Raw genomic sequence first — 16438 nt, 5'->3', positions numbered from 1 at the left:
TTGACATTAAGATTCGATTTGATTTTTTAGTAATAACAGTGATGTCACGTATTAATATATAATACTTTATAATAAATAGATAATCAATGATTTTAAATTTTATACATGTGTCTAGTGAAGATGTGCTGTTGTGTGAGATTCATCATGTTTAGGTTCGCGTGTGATAAAGGGTGGATGGTACACTAGCTTAGTCTTACTAGATACACATGACTCATTAAGGGATCAACTCGGACTCGGCTTTTTTATATAAATTTCCCTAAATTTTTTATTAATTATAAAAATAATCCACTTATTTAATTATATACGTAAATAACTTGAAATAAATAGTAAAAGTTAGTAAAACTAAAAAGATTTGCACCACCGGTATCCCATGTCAACCACTAAAATAAAAAAATTAATTTTTTAGTGGTATCAAAAAGAATGACACCGTCCATATAAATATCTATTTCTCAGTAATTAGAGGGATTTAAAAAATCCATTTGATAGTGAAGCCCTTAAGTATGACATCACTACTTTTTTTAATGTGTAAAGATTTTTTTTAATTTAAAAAAATGTTATTTTATTGGGTGGTTCCAATAGAATCACACCACCACTCTTTTTTTCGTCAACCTTTTTTTTTTAAATGTTTAGCCTTTTTTTTAGTTTTATTATAGTTATTATTTTTTTAGTTTTATTATAGTTTTTATTTTTTTAGCTTTTTTAAAATTAAAAAAATGTTATTTTATTAGGTGGAGCTAGTTGAACCCGTTATCGCAGTACGAGCAAGTTTCTCAGTGCTATTAAATTGTAGCTTGAATGTTATCGATATTGATGATCTCACCCGTGCAGTTCGATTTGGGATTCCTTAAAACCTTCAGACGTCCCAATGACCTAAAGAATCCCAAATAATCCACTCGTTGGCTGTATAACCAATTTAAACTGTTATCGTCCTACCACAGCTAACGAAAACACTTACATAACCAATTTGAACTCGTTACTGAATAAAAAAATGGCATCCGAAAATAACAATTAAATTTACCGATGTTGAAGCTCTACCGGATTATCGTTAAACAAAACATACATTCAAATTAAAAAAATTTACTAAAGAAACAAAAATACAAATACATAATAATAAAAAACGCTCATCATCTCTCTCTCATTCATCCTCTAACAAAATATAATTAAAAAATTTCTTCAACTTAGATTATCTGTGACTGGGGATTATATATAACTATTTGATCATACCAAAGAGAATGCTCCATCAAATAAAATATATATTTTTTATATTTAAATTAAAAAAACACATTTAAAAAAAGGTTAATACAAAATAAATAAAGTGGTGGCGCCATTCTGGAGCCACTAAATAAAATAACAAATTTTTTTAATTTTAGAAACAAAAAAAAAAAGAAAAAATCCCGAGACACGTTAAAAAAGTGGTGGCGCCATACTTAATGGCTCCACCAAAAAATAGATTTTTTTAAAGCCCCCAATTATTAAGAAATAGCAGTATTCCCTTTGTATTTTATATAGGTGGCATCATTTTTCTTGGCATCACCAAAAAATTAATTTTTTTTATTTTGGTGGCTGACGTGGCATATTGGTGGCACCATTCTCTTTGGCTCCACCAACTTTTACTATTAATTTCAGGTCATTTAAGTATATAATCAGAAAAATGAGTCATTTTTGTAATTAATCGAAATTTTAAGGTCATTTATATAAAAAAGCTTATCAACTCCTCTAAAGCACAAGTGTTAGGATATGTAGTGTAAGTATAACAATATTAAATTTCAAGCTTACAAAAGCGGACCTTTTTTAAATGGAATAAACTAATTAATGTATTATTTGTTAAATTGAAAAATTAAGTGCTGAAAAAGTAAGTATTAGAAAAATTAAGTATTAAAAATTTAAGAGTTAGAAAAATTAAGTATTGAAATTTTAAATAGTGAATTTAAATTATAAAATGGTTTGATATATTACTTAAAATTAATTAAGGAATATAATTAGATTGTTTGATAAATATTTTAAATTATAAAAAAAATAAAACTCTACATTTTATCATTAAATTTTAAGCATTTCATTTTATTCCAAATGAAAGCAGGTAAATTTTTTATAATAAACATAATATTAAAATAAATAAATAAAATAGAATATAATTAAATGAAAATATTCTACATTGAGTGTTAAGTAACTCTTATCTATTTATTATTTTTCACACTTTTTTTATAAAAAAATTTTATCAGATTATTTTTATTGTGGATTATCAAACATGTGTAAAAAATTAAATCATTAAATATTAATTTTCAATAGATTTTTTTTTCAATGGTCTATCAAACAAGGTCTAAATTAAACTTCAGATTCATTTCATCTAACTTAATAATTTAATGAGTTAAAGTGCAAATTTGTCATCATACTATACTATACTTTGTTTTAATTTACACTATCCATTATATTTTGAAAAATATTAGTAAATTTGCCTATAACAACCCGATTTTTAGTGGTATCAAAAAATACAGTTTCAGAACTTCATTTTCGTAAACTAAGCTCATAATTATTAAATATTAATACTTACGAGGATGTTATATTAGCGAATTAAAGTTTGGTCCGATAATTGTGTTGAATTAGTAGTTAATTAAGGTCCAATGATTAAATTGTAAAATTCCAATCGTTATAGGTTTTTAATTGGTCAATGGCTTAGGATGTAACACCCCTGAAATTGATAGATTATAAAAGTAGTATTAAAATGAATATTGTAAAATTAATTTTTCGGTAAAATGAAAAAAATGATATAAAGATGATTAAAGAAAAGATTGAGAAGTATGTTGCGGGATACTAAATTAAAGTAAGGTTTAAATCATAAAGGTGTCAAAAGTTTTGAGGTAAGTCTTATACTATACATATGAACTTACTAAGTATCTTATATGCTTACCTTGTTAGTTTTCTCTTTTTCCTGTAGATCGTCACAAGTCAAATTGTCTCGAAGCTCACACTATCACTAAATCAGTAATTATATAATCATTTTGAGTCTAGGGTTGTGGCATGCATATAAGTATCTTGGTGTAATCCTTAATGTATAAAAGTCTTGATGAGTTGAAAATTGTGATGACTACGGTATATGATAATTTTGCATGTTGGGCATGAAATTTGATTTAATTAATGCATAATGTTTGATGCTCTTGGGAAGGAGAGATATGAATCTATTTTAAACTTGGATATGTTAATGTTGGTAGGATCTGATAAGTAAAATGGCTAAGTTGGTCCCTAGTTAAAAATGGTAAGTTTGATTGTCATGCTTGAAATATGTGTTGGTGTATGGTTGATTTGATTCACGTTAACATAGGTTCATTTGGCATTTGATTGAATGTGAATAGTTTTGTAATAGGTTGAACAGGTTGAACTCAATTTGAATTGGTTTTGATTAGAAAGGGCTAAATGGCTTATTTTGGTATTAAATGTTATGAGTTCGAAATGTTTTAGGTGAATATATTGAAAGGTTTGATTGGAAACTTTGGATTAAGTACCAAATTGTGCATTTTTGCCAAAAATAGTGTCCTCGTCTCGACGACCACCCTCTTGATCGCAACGTTGGCCAACAGTAAGTGGCATCACAACGTCGAACGACATGAAGTCGTGATGTGACTTACTGTTTTGACGACGTCACGACATGGAAGTGATGAAGTCACGGCGTCGCTTCTGAATTTTTTAAACTTTGCAATTTGGTCCTATTTCATACTCAGATTAACAAAAAAGCTTTCGTGAGCTCATATAAGACCTGAAGATGATTGTTTAACATAAATTGAATGTGATTGTGGCTTAATTGTACATGTTGAATGATTAAATGCCACGTAATTGTCTGTTATTGTTCTAATAATGAATGTAGCATTCCATAGCTTGGACCCAGCGATAGGATAGGGCCCGGGATGTTACATTTTCCATTCAACTCTTATATGATTGAATTTTATTTAATTTAGCCACCAACTTTGATTTTTAATTGATTTTACAATAAATGTCAATATTGATTATTTGAAAACATAATTTAACAAGAATTTTATTTCAAATATTTTATTTTAATAGTTCACATTAATTTAACTTTTAAATATTAAAATTAATAAATTAAATTATAATTTTTATTTAATGAAATAAAAACATATATATTGTAAAAGAAAAAATTAAGTTTATTTTTATAAAATAACTATATTTATTTAATTTCAATAACATATTAATTAAATTATTATTGTTAAATAATAAAGTAAAATATAAATTTTATTTAATTAAATTTTGTCTTCAAATTATTTTAAATTAAAATTGAATAAGAAAAGTCAATCAAATAAAAGTAAAGTAACAAAATTCAATATAGAATTAAAGTCTAATGGTAATTTTTTTTAGTTTATAAGAAAAATGGTGGAAAATTTTAATTTCCACTTATAAGTAAATTTGCATATTAATCCTAATTTAAATTAATTAATATTAACTAGATTAGGGCACATTCACTATGTGGGTTAAAACAATTATATAAAAATATTATTCAAAAATGACATAAAAATTAAATATGATTTTTTTAGTTGAAATGATAAAATTGAAATAATAAATATTAAATTGTTTTAGGTTTATAAATCCCATTTCATACATATAATTTTCTAATTTTACCAATATATAAAAAAGATATAAATACTCTTAAATAATATTTTTTGTAAAATAAATTAATTTTTAATAAATTCACAACTGAATTAAAATCTGATTAGTGAGTGACACCAATTAAAGCATTATATTCCCTAAAAAAAAAGTGTAGATGAGTAAAAAGTCATCAACTTTGGTCTTTAGATTTAACATGCAGCCAAAAACATAGGTTTGACATGGTAAGTAGTAAATGAAACAAGTGGATGGCTACAAAATCCAAAATATATGTGCAGGGGGAACATTTTTGACTCAAAATAATTTATATATATAATTATTTGGCTAATTATTAAAAGTTTAAATTATATATAAGAGGTTGACTGGATTTTAATTTAGTTGATATCGATATTATTATTAATATGAAAATATGTAAATTTGAGTACGTTGAAATACTATTATCTATTATTTAAAAATTAAACACGAATTATAAATAATTCTAAATATTTTATAAAAAAATTTAAATATAAAAAAGTGTCATCCAATATTTTCGTTTGTCCTATCCCATAAACTCAACATTCCTATCCTAAGACAAAAGGTCTCAAATTCTGACTGCTTCGCTGTTTTAAAGAAAAATAAAAGATGAAATCAACCCTCAAGAGTTCATATACAAATTTCCACGCATGGCTCCAACATATAAATTATTTTAACACCGATGTAACCATGTCTCTAAATTTGTCAAAGCTTTGCAAAGTTTGATGAAGGAAAAAGACAAGCGATGGGTGAAAACGAGTTCTATTTGCCTTCAAATCTATGTCAATCTTCCGACAAAATGCTTGAAATTTTAGGACAAAGGGGGCCTTCCATTTGCATCTGCATGTTTCTGTTTTGTCTAAACTTCGGAATTCGTGCCTTCATGTTTTGTTAGTATATTTTAGCGTCTCATGTTTGGAAGTGAGTATTTTGTGCATGGATGAGGTTTATATCAAATAAAATTGTATAATAATAAATTGTTATTGATTAAAAGTGTTAATGGGAATAGTTAGTGTATCATCATGTTGAAGTACTTCTCATATATGAATACTATGCACTATTATCAAGAGAGCATCATCACAATGTCACTAAAATCAATCATCATCATATCAAATTCAATTTTATTAATGTTTTCTCTGTTTTCTCTCTCTAACCTCGTTAATTTTAAAATTGTTAACATCCTAATCATATTTTATTATATGCCTAAATTGGATTCTATCCAATCATGTAATGAAATATTCACTCTAAATTTTTTTTCACCTGTAAATATCCCTTCTTCCAGGAGAGATAAACAAGATCGTATATATAATTTACACTGTACTTAAACACCCTCTCAACTTAGATAAACTGTCTTAGTGACTTTCTGCATCATATACGATGTGAACCACCATCATTGTCAACTCCAGTATCATCTAAAACTTAATTGTTAGAACAATTGACATCATATTATGATGATATAAAGGAGACATTGTCGACACAGTTATGATTAAGAGAAATATATAATAATAATAATAATAATAAAAAGATAGAGTAGAATTATCAAGATTATGTTGCAACACCCTCACAAGCGAAGGATGCAAGGGTAAATGAAAACCCAACAAAAAAATGTACTAGGACAAGAATATGACCTTCCCATTGCCCACGATGTCGTTTTAACCGGTGCTCGTTGTTTTTAACTGAATATTTGTACCAATGGTGGAGATCCTTAATCCCCCTCAATCGAAGGAATTGCCGCATGTCCTCTGTCGTGGCAGTGTTAAGGATGTCCTCATATCTTCACCTTACCTTTACCAATTTTCTTCAATGGGCCAGCTATTAATGGATATAGGGCAAAAACGAAAGAAAAATGGAGAAATATCCAAGAGTAGAAGAAAGACCAAAAAAATGAAATAAAAACTTCCTAAAGAAAAAAGTTTGGTGAGCTTCAAAATTAAATAGAAGAAATTGAGAGGCAAAAATACTCGAAGAATTGAAACATGGAAAAGAACGTACATTAATTTTTATTGCTTAGGTGAAAAATATATGATATGAGATGAGAGGCCAAAAAGAATGGAGGTCACTTAATTACAAATTAAATAAAAATTGCTATGTACAGGAAATGCCACCACTTTGTCCCTTGAACTTGGCTGATTGTATAAATGGAAGACAATCAGAAGATTTCGGGTACTCTTTCGACACACTTGGAAGCAATTTCTTGGATGAAAGCTCGGCATTTCCTGAAGATAAAATCCCGCATGGTAAACATCCTACGATCATATCTTGGCTTCGGCATTTCATCAAATACTATGTATTCATCATATCAAGAAGCTTCTTTCATCACTTTAAGTCGCCAGTTTATGGATTATAGATCATAGATAAGGAGTGATGCCATGAATTACCATATTTCAGTCGTCCACCATCATGAGGCAAGACATAGGCCTGCGTAGACTCATGTCAGTCGAGGCTTGTCACTTGTTAAGACAACAGAAAGTCATAGGGGGGTCGACCAAAGCAAAGAGAGTTGAACCACCTACCACTCTATCAGCCAGACTCAAAAAACTGTGCAACGGCCAAATAAAGTTGCTCTTCCTCAAAAGGCTTCGATACATAGTCATCCATCCCACATTTCAGGCATTTTTCATATGTAGCCTGGATCACATCAGCTGTCATAGCTAATATTGGAATGTGCCAGTGGGACACGTTTCCGTACATCTCAATAGATGCTTCTCCAGAAGCAAGTTTGTCATTCACCTCACTCTCTGCACTGCGGATCTGCCTAGTTGCTTCAAACCTGCAAATAATATTTTAAGTATCAGGATCAAGGATCTCTTTCCATTAAAACATATTTTGGAGATGTTAAGACCAAGGTCTATCAAGCTAATCAACATTCTGGCATCTGGATATACTTGATAATAATATTGCCTCGTAGTTTTGATGTATTAACCGAGTAAATGCTAAAAAAAAGTTAAAGGGTTGTTATGGATTGATTACCCATCCATTTCTGGCATCTGGAGATCCATGAAGCAGGCATCGAAAGTATGGGGTGGCTTAAGCTTGTTGAGTGCATCGTGGCCTCTTTCCACACAGGTGACAATTGCTCCATATTTCTTTAAAGCACCTTCTGCCACTCTTCTGTTAACCTTATTGTCATCGACGACTAAAATCCGCTTTTCTCTAAGTAAGCTCCCGAGTGTAGAGATTTTCTTTCTACGTACTTTGCCCTTTGTACCATTTCCAAGGGCTTCTTGGAAACATGCAATTAAGACACTCAACCGAAGAGGTTTCATCAGCACATTATCTACAAAACCAGAAGTCTTAAGCTTGGAGCGCTCCACAGGGCTCATGGAGGTACCCAAAAGAAAAATCTTCGGAAGGTTTGTTGAAACATTTCGTTTGCAATTTTGCCTATGTTGTTCGAGCAAAGATCGTAGCTGAAGAACTGTTTCTTGATTCCAAACATCTTTGTCAATAAGAATCATGGCCAATTGTGCAAATGCACTGCAGAAGAAATAATAAAAATGAATCAGCAAAACCAATGTAAGTTGAATGCTGCGGTTGAAAATTAATTGTCCTCAAATTCTTATATATAAAGTACCACCACAATTATTCTAGCTACCTTGTGGTGAAAATGCTTGACACGTAGGTGCATGCTGACTCCAAACTGGAAGTTATATCAACAGATATTCCCAGTCTTCGAAGATGGTATTTTGTGACCTCAGCGCGGATGCTTCTATTATCAATAATAAGTGCTCCCAATCCTTGGAACTCTGAAACCACTGGATCATATTGCTTCCATTTGGAATCAAGAGAACTTACTTCGCCTTTTCCAAAAGCTCCAGTAAATGAGAAAGTACTGCCAACGCCAGGTTCACTCACAAACCCAATCTCCCCATGCATGAGTTCCACCAGATGTTTGCTGATGCTCAATCCTATTCCAGTCCCACCATAATGTCGTGAAGTGGAACTGTCAGCTTGCACAAAAGGAGTGAAAATTTGATCTTGTGCATCTAAACGAATCCCGACGCCTGTGTCCTCTACTGTTACAAGTAATCTAATCTTTTCAGGGTCATCCTTTGCATCTTTTCCATTTAACAATTTGAAATTCTCCCAGCTTCTCCATCTGTCTACCACTGGAAAGCCACTTAATGTATTATAGGTTTTGCTTGACATGTCCTGAACTAAGTTCAAGCCTTGTTGTAGCACCTTGTCCCCCACATCGGATGTGCCTTTCATTTCATCTACCAGATGCACCGAGACAAAAATATGTCCCTTATCCTGCGTGAACTGCAATTTCAAGTTCTAAGTTGGAGAACATGTACAAATTCGAAAGATTTCGGGAAAAGAATGGAACTTAAATGTTCATCTGATTTCCCGGATCTCTACTGCAAGTTAAACATGAAAGAACCATGGAACGGCGAATTCCCGGCATTCAAGAGTTGAAAACAAATCTTTACATTAAGTTTCCATAATGCTGCATGTATGTTGATATAAGTTTCTGAATAAAAGGACAAGGTGATAACCCCACTCAATTATCCGCAAGAAAATGCATCAAGTTCAGAAGCCATACATCCTTTTCCAAGTCTTTGGGCGATATAAGTTTTAGATGTATGATGCAACAAACAGGGAAGAAACATATAAATTCAAACATAACAAACCTTAATTGAGTTTCCAACAAGATTAGTAATTATTTGTCGAAACCGCACAGGGTCACCAACAACAACTTCAGGAACCCGATCAGATACATAAACCGCCGACTTCTCATGTTCAAATAAGACAAACAAACAGGATTATGTAAGAACAAGAAGAAAAACGGAAGAAAGGAAACCAGATGAGTTACTAGAGACATATCTTCGTTTTACCTCGATTCCTTTATCATTAGATTTGTCAGAGGAGAGTGAGAGAATGCTATCGAGAAGGTTGCGTAGATCAAAGGGCACATCCTCAAGTTCAAGCCTGCCTGATTCTATCTTAGCCTGATCAAGAACTTCATTTATCAGCGATATAAGATCTTTACCACTAGCATGAGCAGTCTCGGCGTAGTCCCTTTGGATCGCATCAAGATCAGTGTCCATCAACATTTTCAGCATACCTGTGAATGTTATAACAACAAAATGTAAATACCACAGTTTAATTATTTGTGCTGGACTGGAAAGTTGAAGGGCTTTCTAATCACCTAAAACACCATTCATTGGAGTTCGGATCTCATGGGAAACAGTAGCTAGAAACTACAAAATAGAAAACCATAAAGTTAGAAAACACTGTAGAACTATTCCATTATAGTCATTTTTTTCAGGAGAAAATTTTACATTAAGACAACAATCGCTAACAAAATGAATTTGGATAAAGTTAAGCCAATCCTTTTTTTTTTATAGTAGAGACTTGTTTGCTAGTAGTAGCGAAAGAACCTGAGATTTAGCTACATCTGCAGCTTCAGCACGAGCTTTGAGCTCCATCATCTCTCGGCAGTCGTTCTCCACTTTTGCGATTCGACATATAGCTGCATGGAAGATATGACCGACAAGCAAAGTAATAACTAAGACTCCCACAGATGCATTGATTGCCATCCAAGGTAATGGAGGTTTTTGCTTGAACCTACAAGAGCAAAAAATTCCATTTTTGAGGAAACATAACATCTCACATCTTTTTGCTAACATTAAAACTTCTTATTTATATTTTAGGGGAAAAAAACACCAACCTGCAGTGCATCTCGTGCTTCCTTAATGGGTCGCCAAAATCAAGGCTGCTAACATGCAGTAAACCAGTATCGGCTATATCAGCACCGTACATGCTGATTGGAGCAGATGCATTGGTTGTGTCGTACACATTGACAACAATCGTTTGCTTGCTAGCAAGTTGGTGCAAAAGCTTCTCCACCAGGGAGGGGACATCATAAGATGCACCCAGATACCTGCAATTGAAACTGACTATTCAAATGTAAAACTGAACTGACAGCGACAACAACAGTACTTGTCAGATGTATAGAAATTCCAATAACAGTTTAAGAGATAATTACCCCACGGTCGCTTCAGTACGTTGCTCAGGTGTAGCATCTGGAGGCAAATCCTTGTTATAAACTGCAAATGTGAGCACAACACCAAGGTGGTTGGATTTTAATAGCTTAAAAGGTGATGTCAATACACCCTTTCCGGTTGCCCTTGCTCGCAGGATGTTCTCAAGGTCTTGCTGTGAACAGCATAAACAGCAAATTAACATAACATTATTTGCTAAATGAAGATGCAGTAAGAAGACGTAAATAGGAACAATTCTAAGGGAATTGTATTCAACATTATAACTACTAGTTGCCTACTAAGTAGACAGACTATTACAACATGACAAAAGAGGATCTGGTGTTGGCTCTTTAATTTCTTTTAACCTGGTATTGAAGAAGATTTCCAATTCACTGCTATGATTATAAATATCATACTCCTATTACTTTGTGTTTCTGTGCTTGTTGATCCCTTTGCCTAATACTTTGATGTTTTAGTGTTGAAATCAAACATAACATTGGGGAAAATGTGGATTATATACTTGTAGCTAAGCAACTTAAATTTAGCAAGTCTCACAGTACACTCATCCTCAATGTTTGCAAAATCACTGAAATGAAACTTGAATGCTATAACCAATTAAATCATTTCTCATCATTCAAAAACTTGAAGTTCAAGGAAATTTGCACGATTTCCCCACTAAATGGTAGTCCCACTTTCAGTAGGGAGGGTATGTGCTGAGTTACTTTGGTTCCTGCTCTAGTTCCTACTACGGCTGAAACTGAATGCTATAAAATATTTAGTGCAGCCTGAGATAAAGCAAAACATACCTGTCCAGACATCATGTCAATAGAGACAATATGAGACACAGTTTCTTGTGAAAATATCACTGGTGCATATTCATCTTTAATGGGTGCAGGGTCCAAATTTTCAGTCCGGCAATCTTGGACTAAAGTCTGATCCTCAGTTTCCATTTTCTTTATTGTCCATCCATGCTGCTTCTCAAACTGCTCCCTCTCTGAGTGAAGAACTTTCAATGCATAAGCAACACCACTGGTAAGCGGCCTCTCAAAAGCTGTTCTCTCTGTATACTCACCAAATGTTTTCTAGAAAACATGAAATAGTAGTTCAGATAGACATAAAACAAGAGCCAAACTTGTCTACATTGTAAGCACTAGGAATTCATATACAATTTTAAGCCAAGAACTATGGTTCCATAGATGACCAACAAGTTAAGTGATGCAAGCCATCATCTTTCATTAGCAAAGCCATACACTAATCCATGTAAGTAAAAATAGAAACACATTACTTATTCAGATATAAGCACATAGAATATGACCTGATCAATGGCGGATGGATGCTTCCCATGGTGAAAAGTGGATACAAGAATTGCCAAGGCATGAACATGATTCATGCTAACATTGAACTGATCTTGCAACATCCGTGCTCTCTCATCACACATGTTGGCAAGTGTGTGTTCTCTCCTCAGAATGATCTTTTGGTTTAAATGCCAAAATAACCAGATGGATGTAAGGATCCCCAGAAGTACGAAAACTGTTAAGAGTTTCTTTCTCCACTTCCCAGCACCTTTGGGAGGGCTCTGGTCTTGCTGCTGCTGCTGCTTCTGTTGCAACAGCAGCTGTAGTTGCTGAGTTGCAGGTTGCAATGGAGCTGGCTCATTCTTTTGTTTCCACCTGAGCTTCAAACAAAATCCTGGAATCTTACAGCTCAGTATCACTCCAACAAGAAGCAACCAACATCCTTTCCCCATACAGAAAGACAAGTTCTTGAAATTGTCTTTTGGTTGGCCTCCAAATGCACTTCCTTGCAAGATGTTCTGCTTATGCCAAAACAACATAAATGATGGTTATTTTAATAGCATTACTCATGGAGGACTTTAAGGCATGCAACTTCAGTAAGATTATATATATGCATATGAGTGAAATTATCTGATTACGGAAAAGGGTCCATCATTATATCACATGTATAATCCTGACAGTTCAGCTTGCAATTGAGACTGTAAGTTTCATCATATCACTCCTAACGAATACCAGAATCTATTAACCAAGAATTATAAAAATTCATTGCATTCTCTAAGTTGAATTGTCTTTAACATTCAATGTTCATTTACACATTGTAGTTTTATGAGCACATATATACCTAAGAAAAGAAGAATATATTTAGCAGCTTCTTTTCAGAAATCTTTGCAGCCAAAATTATTATCAGCCAGTGGTGTGCTCCACAAGTGTAAACAGACAACTTTTTTTTTCTGATAACATTACTTAGTGATCAAGTAAAGGAAGGGGCAAAATTATGTTGCAAAGTTTTAGCCATCAGTCTGAAGAATGCATTGTACAGCATTAACTAAGCTTTACGAAGTTAAAAGGTTGAATATTTACTACTGTTAGGTGTTTTCTAACATCTAGATGCTACCTTTCCACCACTATGATGCTCCCATGATATTGATGAAACAGATTTTTGTGGGACATAAGTATGGTGATCCAGCAACGACAAGTCATGCTCGCTGTGAATATTTTCAACTTGGACTGGACATTGATCCTTAAGTTCCATAGTTTTTACGATCTGCACCTGCTGCATTCTGGAGTCTTGCTTCTCTGGACACAGTACTTTAAGAGCACAAGTAACATCATCACTCCATGGCTTTTCAAGTCCTGAATGTTTGCCACATCCGAGAAATGCTATCTGTAATATGCAGAGGAATGAGAGCATGATAAAATTTTCATATAGAAAATCTAAGACATGCATTTTGGCAACCATATTCGTAGCTGGAAAGACTGTTCATGCAACTTCACAACAAACAATTTATTTAAAATGAGACATGGAGAACTCAATCCTATCTTCACGAAGATGTGATTGCCTTGTCAAAGGAATCTTGGAATACTCTTGATCTTAACCACATATCTAGATCTTAAATTCTGTTCACCGTTATAGTATCATATAGCATTTCCTATCAAGAAAAGGATATAAACTTCATTTTCATTGACGTTTAGCTGCCATTAAATAATAAGACATGTTCATACGATTCCACTCCAAAGAAATGTAACTGGGAAGGAACTTAGAGAACATTTCCAGTCTAAATAAGAATATTCTTTGAAGAATCACATATTAGTTGAGCACAAGAACAATTTAAAGGGATCTGGCCCTTAATGCTTGAATGAGAATGAGGACTAATGCATCAATTTAATAATATATTTCAAAAACAGGAAGAGAGCAACTTTCTGTGACTCATTATCCAACCATACAAGGAGTGAAGAAGGCAATAACAAGATTCGAAAATAGGTTACAGAATCATATCATGACCCTATTTTCAGATGAATATCTTCTATGATTTCCAGCAGAAAAAAATAATAATAATAAAAAAACAGTACATACCACATAATATATTTATTCTACATTATCTTCCAGAAAGGAAAAATCCGATAGAACAAAGCCACATTTGTCTTATCACATTATATTGACCAAATTCAGCCCTCAAAACCAAAATCAGACCTTAAAAGCAACAGCTTTGTCGGTATATAAACTAATTGCAGCTAGGGATGTCTAAAGCTAAGAAAGATACAAAAAGTTACCTGATCTGATTCATAGAAGAAAGAAGCTAAAGCAAGAAATTGGTTCTTGCTAACATTGAAATGTTGAAGCAAGATTCTTGCCTTTTCCTCACAAGAATCGGCTGTCTTCTTATTGCTGCCCAAAGCTACACTGTTGAAACTCAACAAGAACCAAATAATCCCAGTGGAAACGAAGCCTAAAAGCCAGAGGAAGAGAAGGTTCCTCTTCCATTTTCTGAAAGAATTGGGTCCATGCATAGTCTCCTTAGCTTTCTTCAGCCTAAAATTTGCTGATAATCTACAATTAGAACCAGAAAGCTTGCCGTTCATAGACATCTTGAGCAAAGCAAACTTATGTATTTCCCCAAGGCGCCTTAAGAACTTCTCAAAATTCCCAGTTCCAGAAGAAGAACAAATTCATGAAAGTAAAACCACCAAGGCGACCCCAACACCAAAATTCAAAACAGATTCAAGTTTGTCAAAATGAAACAGAGAAAAAATTCATTCACCTAACCGACAGCACAACTCAGGAGACAATCCAGCTCATTTCTCAACAAAAACAAGCTCCAATTATCCACTTTACCCAGAAACCAAAGTGGTCCAAACTCCATACCATCCACTTGAAAGTTCATATGCTCGCATCAAAAGACATGCTTTTCTTTTGAAACACCACCAAAACAAGATCAGCAATCATGCCAAAACAAACTGTTGAATATTGGCAATATCCCACATTAGGAAAAGATAGAAATGGAGGGGGTTTGGTTTGTTATATATAGAACCCCTCCCCCTTTGGTTGTATTATCCCAAAATCTTCTCCTTTGTAATATTTCTAGAGGAAATATTAATTTGGTAGTGTCCGAGGACGTAAGCTAAATTGGCCGAACCTCGTTAAAACTCTGGTATTTTATTTCTTATTTGTTTGCTTTTATTTAATAGCTTTATGTTGGTTATATTTATTTAGTTATTATTGCTATAAATATCTAAGTGAGTTCTGTCTAGTTGTTGGGTTTTAAGCGGGACCATTGTGACCCCTCCAATTTAACTGGGAATTTTCTTAGTATAATTGTTGGCATAATAATTATCTAAATATTTCTGATAATATTGTTATTAATATTATCGTCGCTTCCGCAACAATTGGTATCCGAGCCAAGGTTTTGTAGTATGCTCTGTGTTTGCAGCTTAGTCTGATCTTACACATCAGAAACATTTCCTAAAGCTTGTGGGTATTCTGCATTTGGTGGCTATTAAGTAGAAGCTATGGCAAAAATGACAGAAGAAAAACCATCCATATCAACAACTTCCACTTCGTACATTTTGCCGAGGATTGGAACTGCAAATACGAGATTTGTAGTGGAAATTTTTGATGGAACAGGTCATTTCGGCATGTGGCAAAGTGAGCTTCTAGATGCCCTCTTTCAACAGGGTCTAGATATTGCCATTGAGGAAGAAAAACCAGAAGGGGTTGATGATAAAGAATGGAAGACCATCAACCGATTGGCATGTGGTACAATTCGATCATGTCTTTCCAGAGAGCAGAAGTATACATTCAGTAAAGAGACTTCTGCAAGTAAATTGTGGAAAGCATTGGAGGAGAAATTTCTGAAGAAGAACAGTCAAAATAAGTTACATATGAAGAAAAGACTGTTTCGTTTCAGTTATGTTCCTGGTACCACGATGAACGAGCACATTACCAATTTTAATCAGCTGGTGGCTGATTTGTTGAATTTGGATGTGACTTTTGAAGACGAAGACTTGGCATTAATGTTGTTGGGATCGCTTCCTGAGGAGTTTGAGTACCTTGAAACTACTCTACTTCATGGAAAATCGGAAGTAACTTTCAATGAAGTAACTGCTGCATTGTATAGCTATGAACTACGCCGAAAGGATAAGTTGAAAGGTTCAGGTGAAGCAGCAGTGGAAGCATTGGTAACAAGAGGTCGTCAGCAAAGTCAGTCTAAGGGGAAGAGAAGAAAGTCCAAAGGTCGAGCTGTTGCCAAAGATGAATGTTCTTTTTGCAAAGAAAAAGGACATTGGAAGAAAGATTGTCCAAAATTGAAGAAAAAAGGGAAGACTCCGCAAGATGCAAATGTTGCAGAATGCAATAGTGAAGCAGAGTCAGACTTTTCTCTTAGTATGACATCTTCAACATTATATGCAGATGAGTGGATCATGGATTCTGGTTGTTCCTATCATATGTGTCCCATTCGGGAATGGTTCTTTGAATTTCAAAAACTAGATGAAGGGGTTGTTTACATGGGTAATGATAACACATGTAAAATAGCCGGG

General features: G+C 33.4%; 1 protein-coding gene across 7 annotated transcripts; it reads right to left on the bottom strand.

The window, feature by feature from the left end:
* Positions 1 to 6597: 6597 nt before the first annotated feature.
* LOC107924440 (histidine kinase 2) lies at positions 6598 to 14890 on the bottom strand. 7 transcript variants are annotated; one of them, XM_041081290.1, is made up of 14 exons: positions 14174 to 14890; positions 13017 to 13286; positions 11923 to 12420; positions 11414 to 11689; positions 10613 to 10782; positions 10295 to 10519; positions 10005 to 10191; positions 9773 to 9824; positions 9459 to 9688; positions 9255 to 9353; positions 8216 to 8874; positions 7591 to 8097; positions 7134 to 7390; positions 6598 to 7038 (listed from the first exon to the last, which is right to left on the bottom strand). In XM_041081290.1, exons 1-13 carry the CDS (start codon positions 14486 to 14488, stop codon positions 7141 to 7143), a joined length of 3738 nt encoding a protein of 1245 aa, XP_040937224.1. In that variant the 5' UTR covers positions 14489 to 14890; the 3' UTR covers positions 6598 to 7038; positions 7134 to 7140. The 7 variants fall into 7 exon arrangements, with proteins under 7 accessions (XP_040937224.1, XP_040937225.1, XP_040937223.1 ...); XM_041081291.1 differs by having other exon boundaries at positions 10295 to 10507; XM_041081289.1 differs by having other exon boundaries at positions 8216 to 8883; positions 14174 to 14889.
* Between the last annotated feature and the right edge of the window lie 1548 nt (positions 14891 to 16438).

This window comes from Gossypium hirsutum, chromosome A11 (assembly GCF_007990345.1).
Source record: "Gossypium hirsutum isolate 1008001.06 chromosome A11, Gossypium_hirsutum_v2.1, whole genome shotgun sequence".
Taxonomy (NCBI): Eukaryota; Viridiplantae; Streptophyta; class Magnoliopsida; order Malvales; family Malvaceae; genus Gossypium; species Gossypium hirsutum.
This window is presented reverse-complemented; position numbering and strand designations above follow the sequence as displayed.

Excerpts from the sequence above, each read along its gene's own strand:
- LOC107924440 (XM_041081287.1), bottom strand. The coding sequence starts at position 14,488 with ATGTCTATGAACGGCAAGCTTTCTGGTTCTAATTGTAGATTATCAGCA. Across the intron at positions 10,783-11,413 it reads TTGACATGATGTCTGGACAG|CAAGACCTTGAGAACATCCT; the intron begins GTATGTTTTGCT and ends TGCTGTTCACAG. Across the intron at positions 9,689-9,772 it reads TCCAATGAATGGTGTTTTAG|GTATGCTGAAAATGTTGATG; the intron begins GTGATTAGAAAG and ends TAACATTCACAG.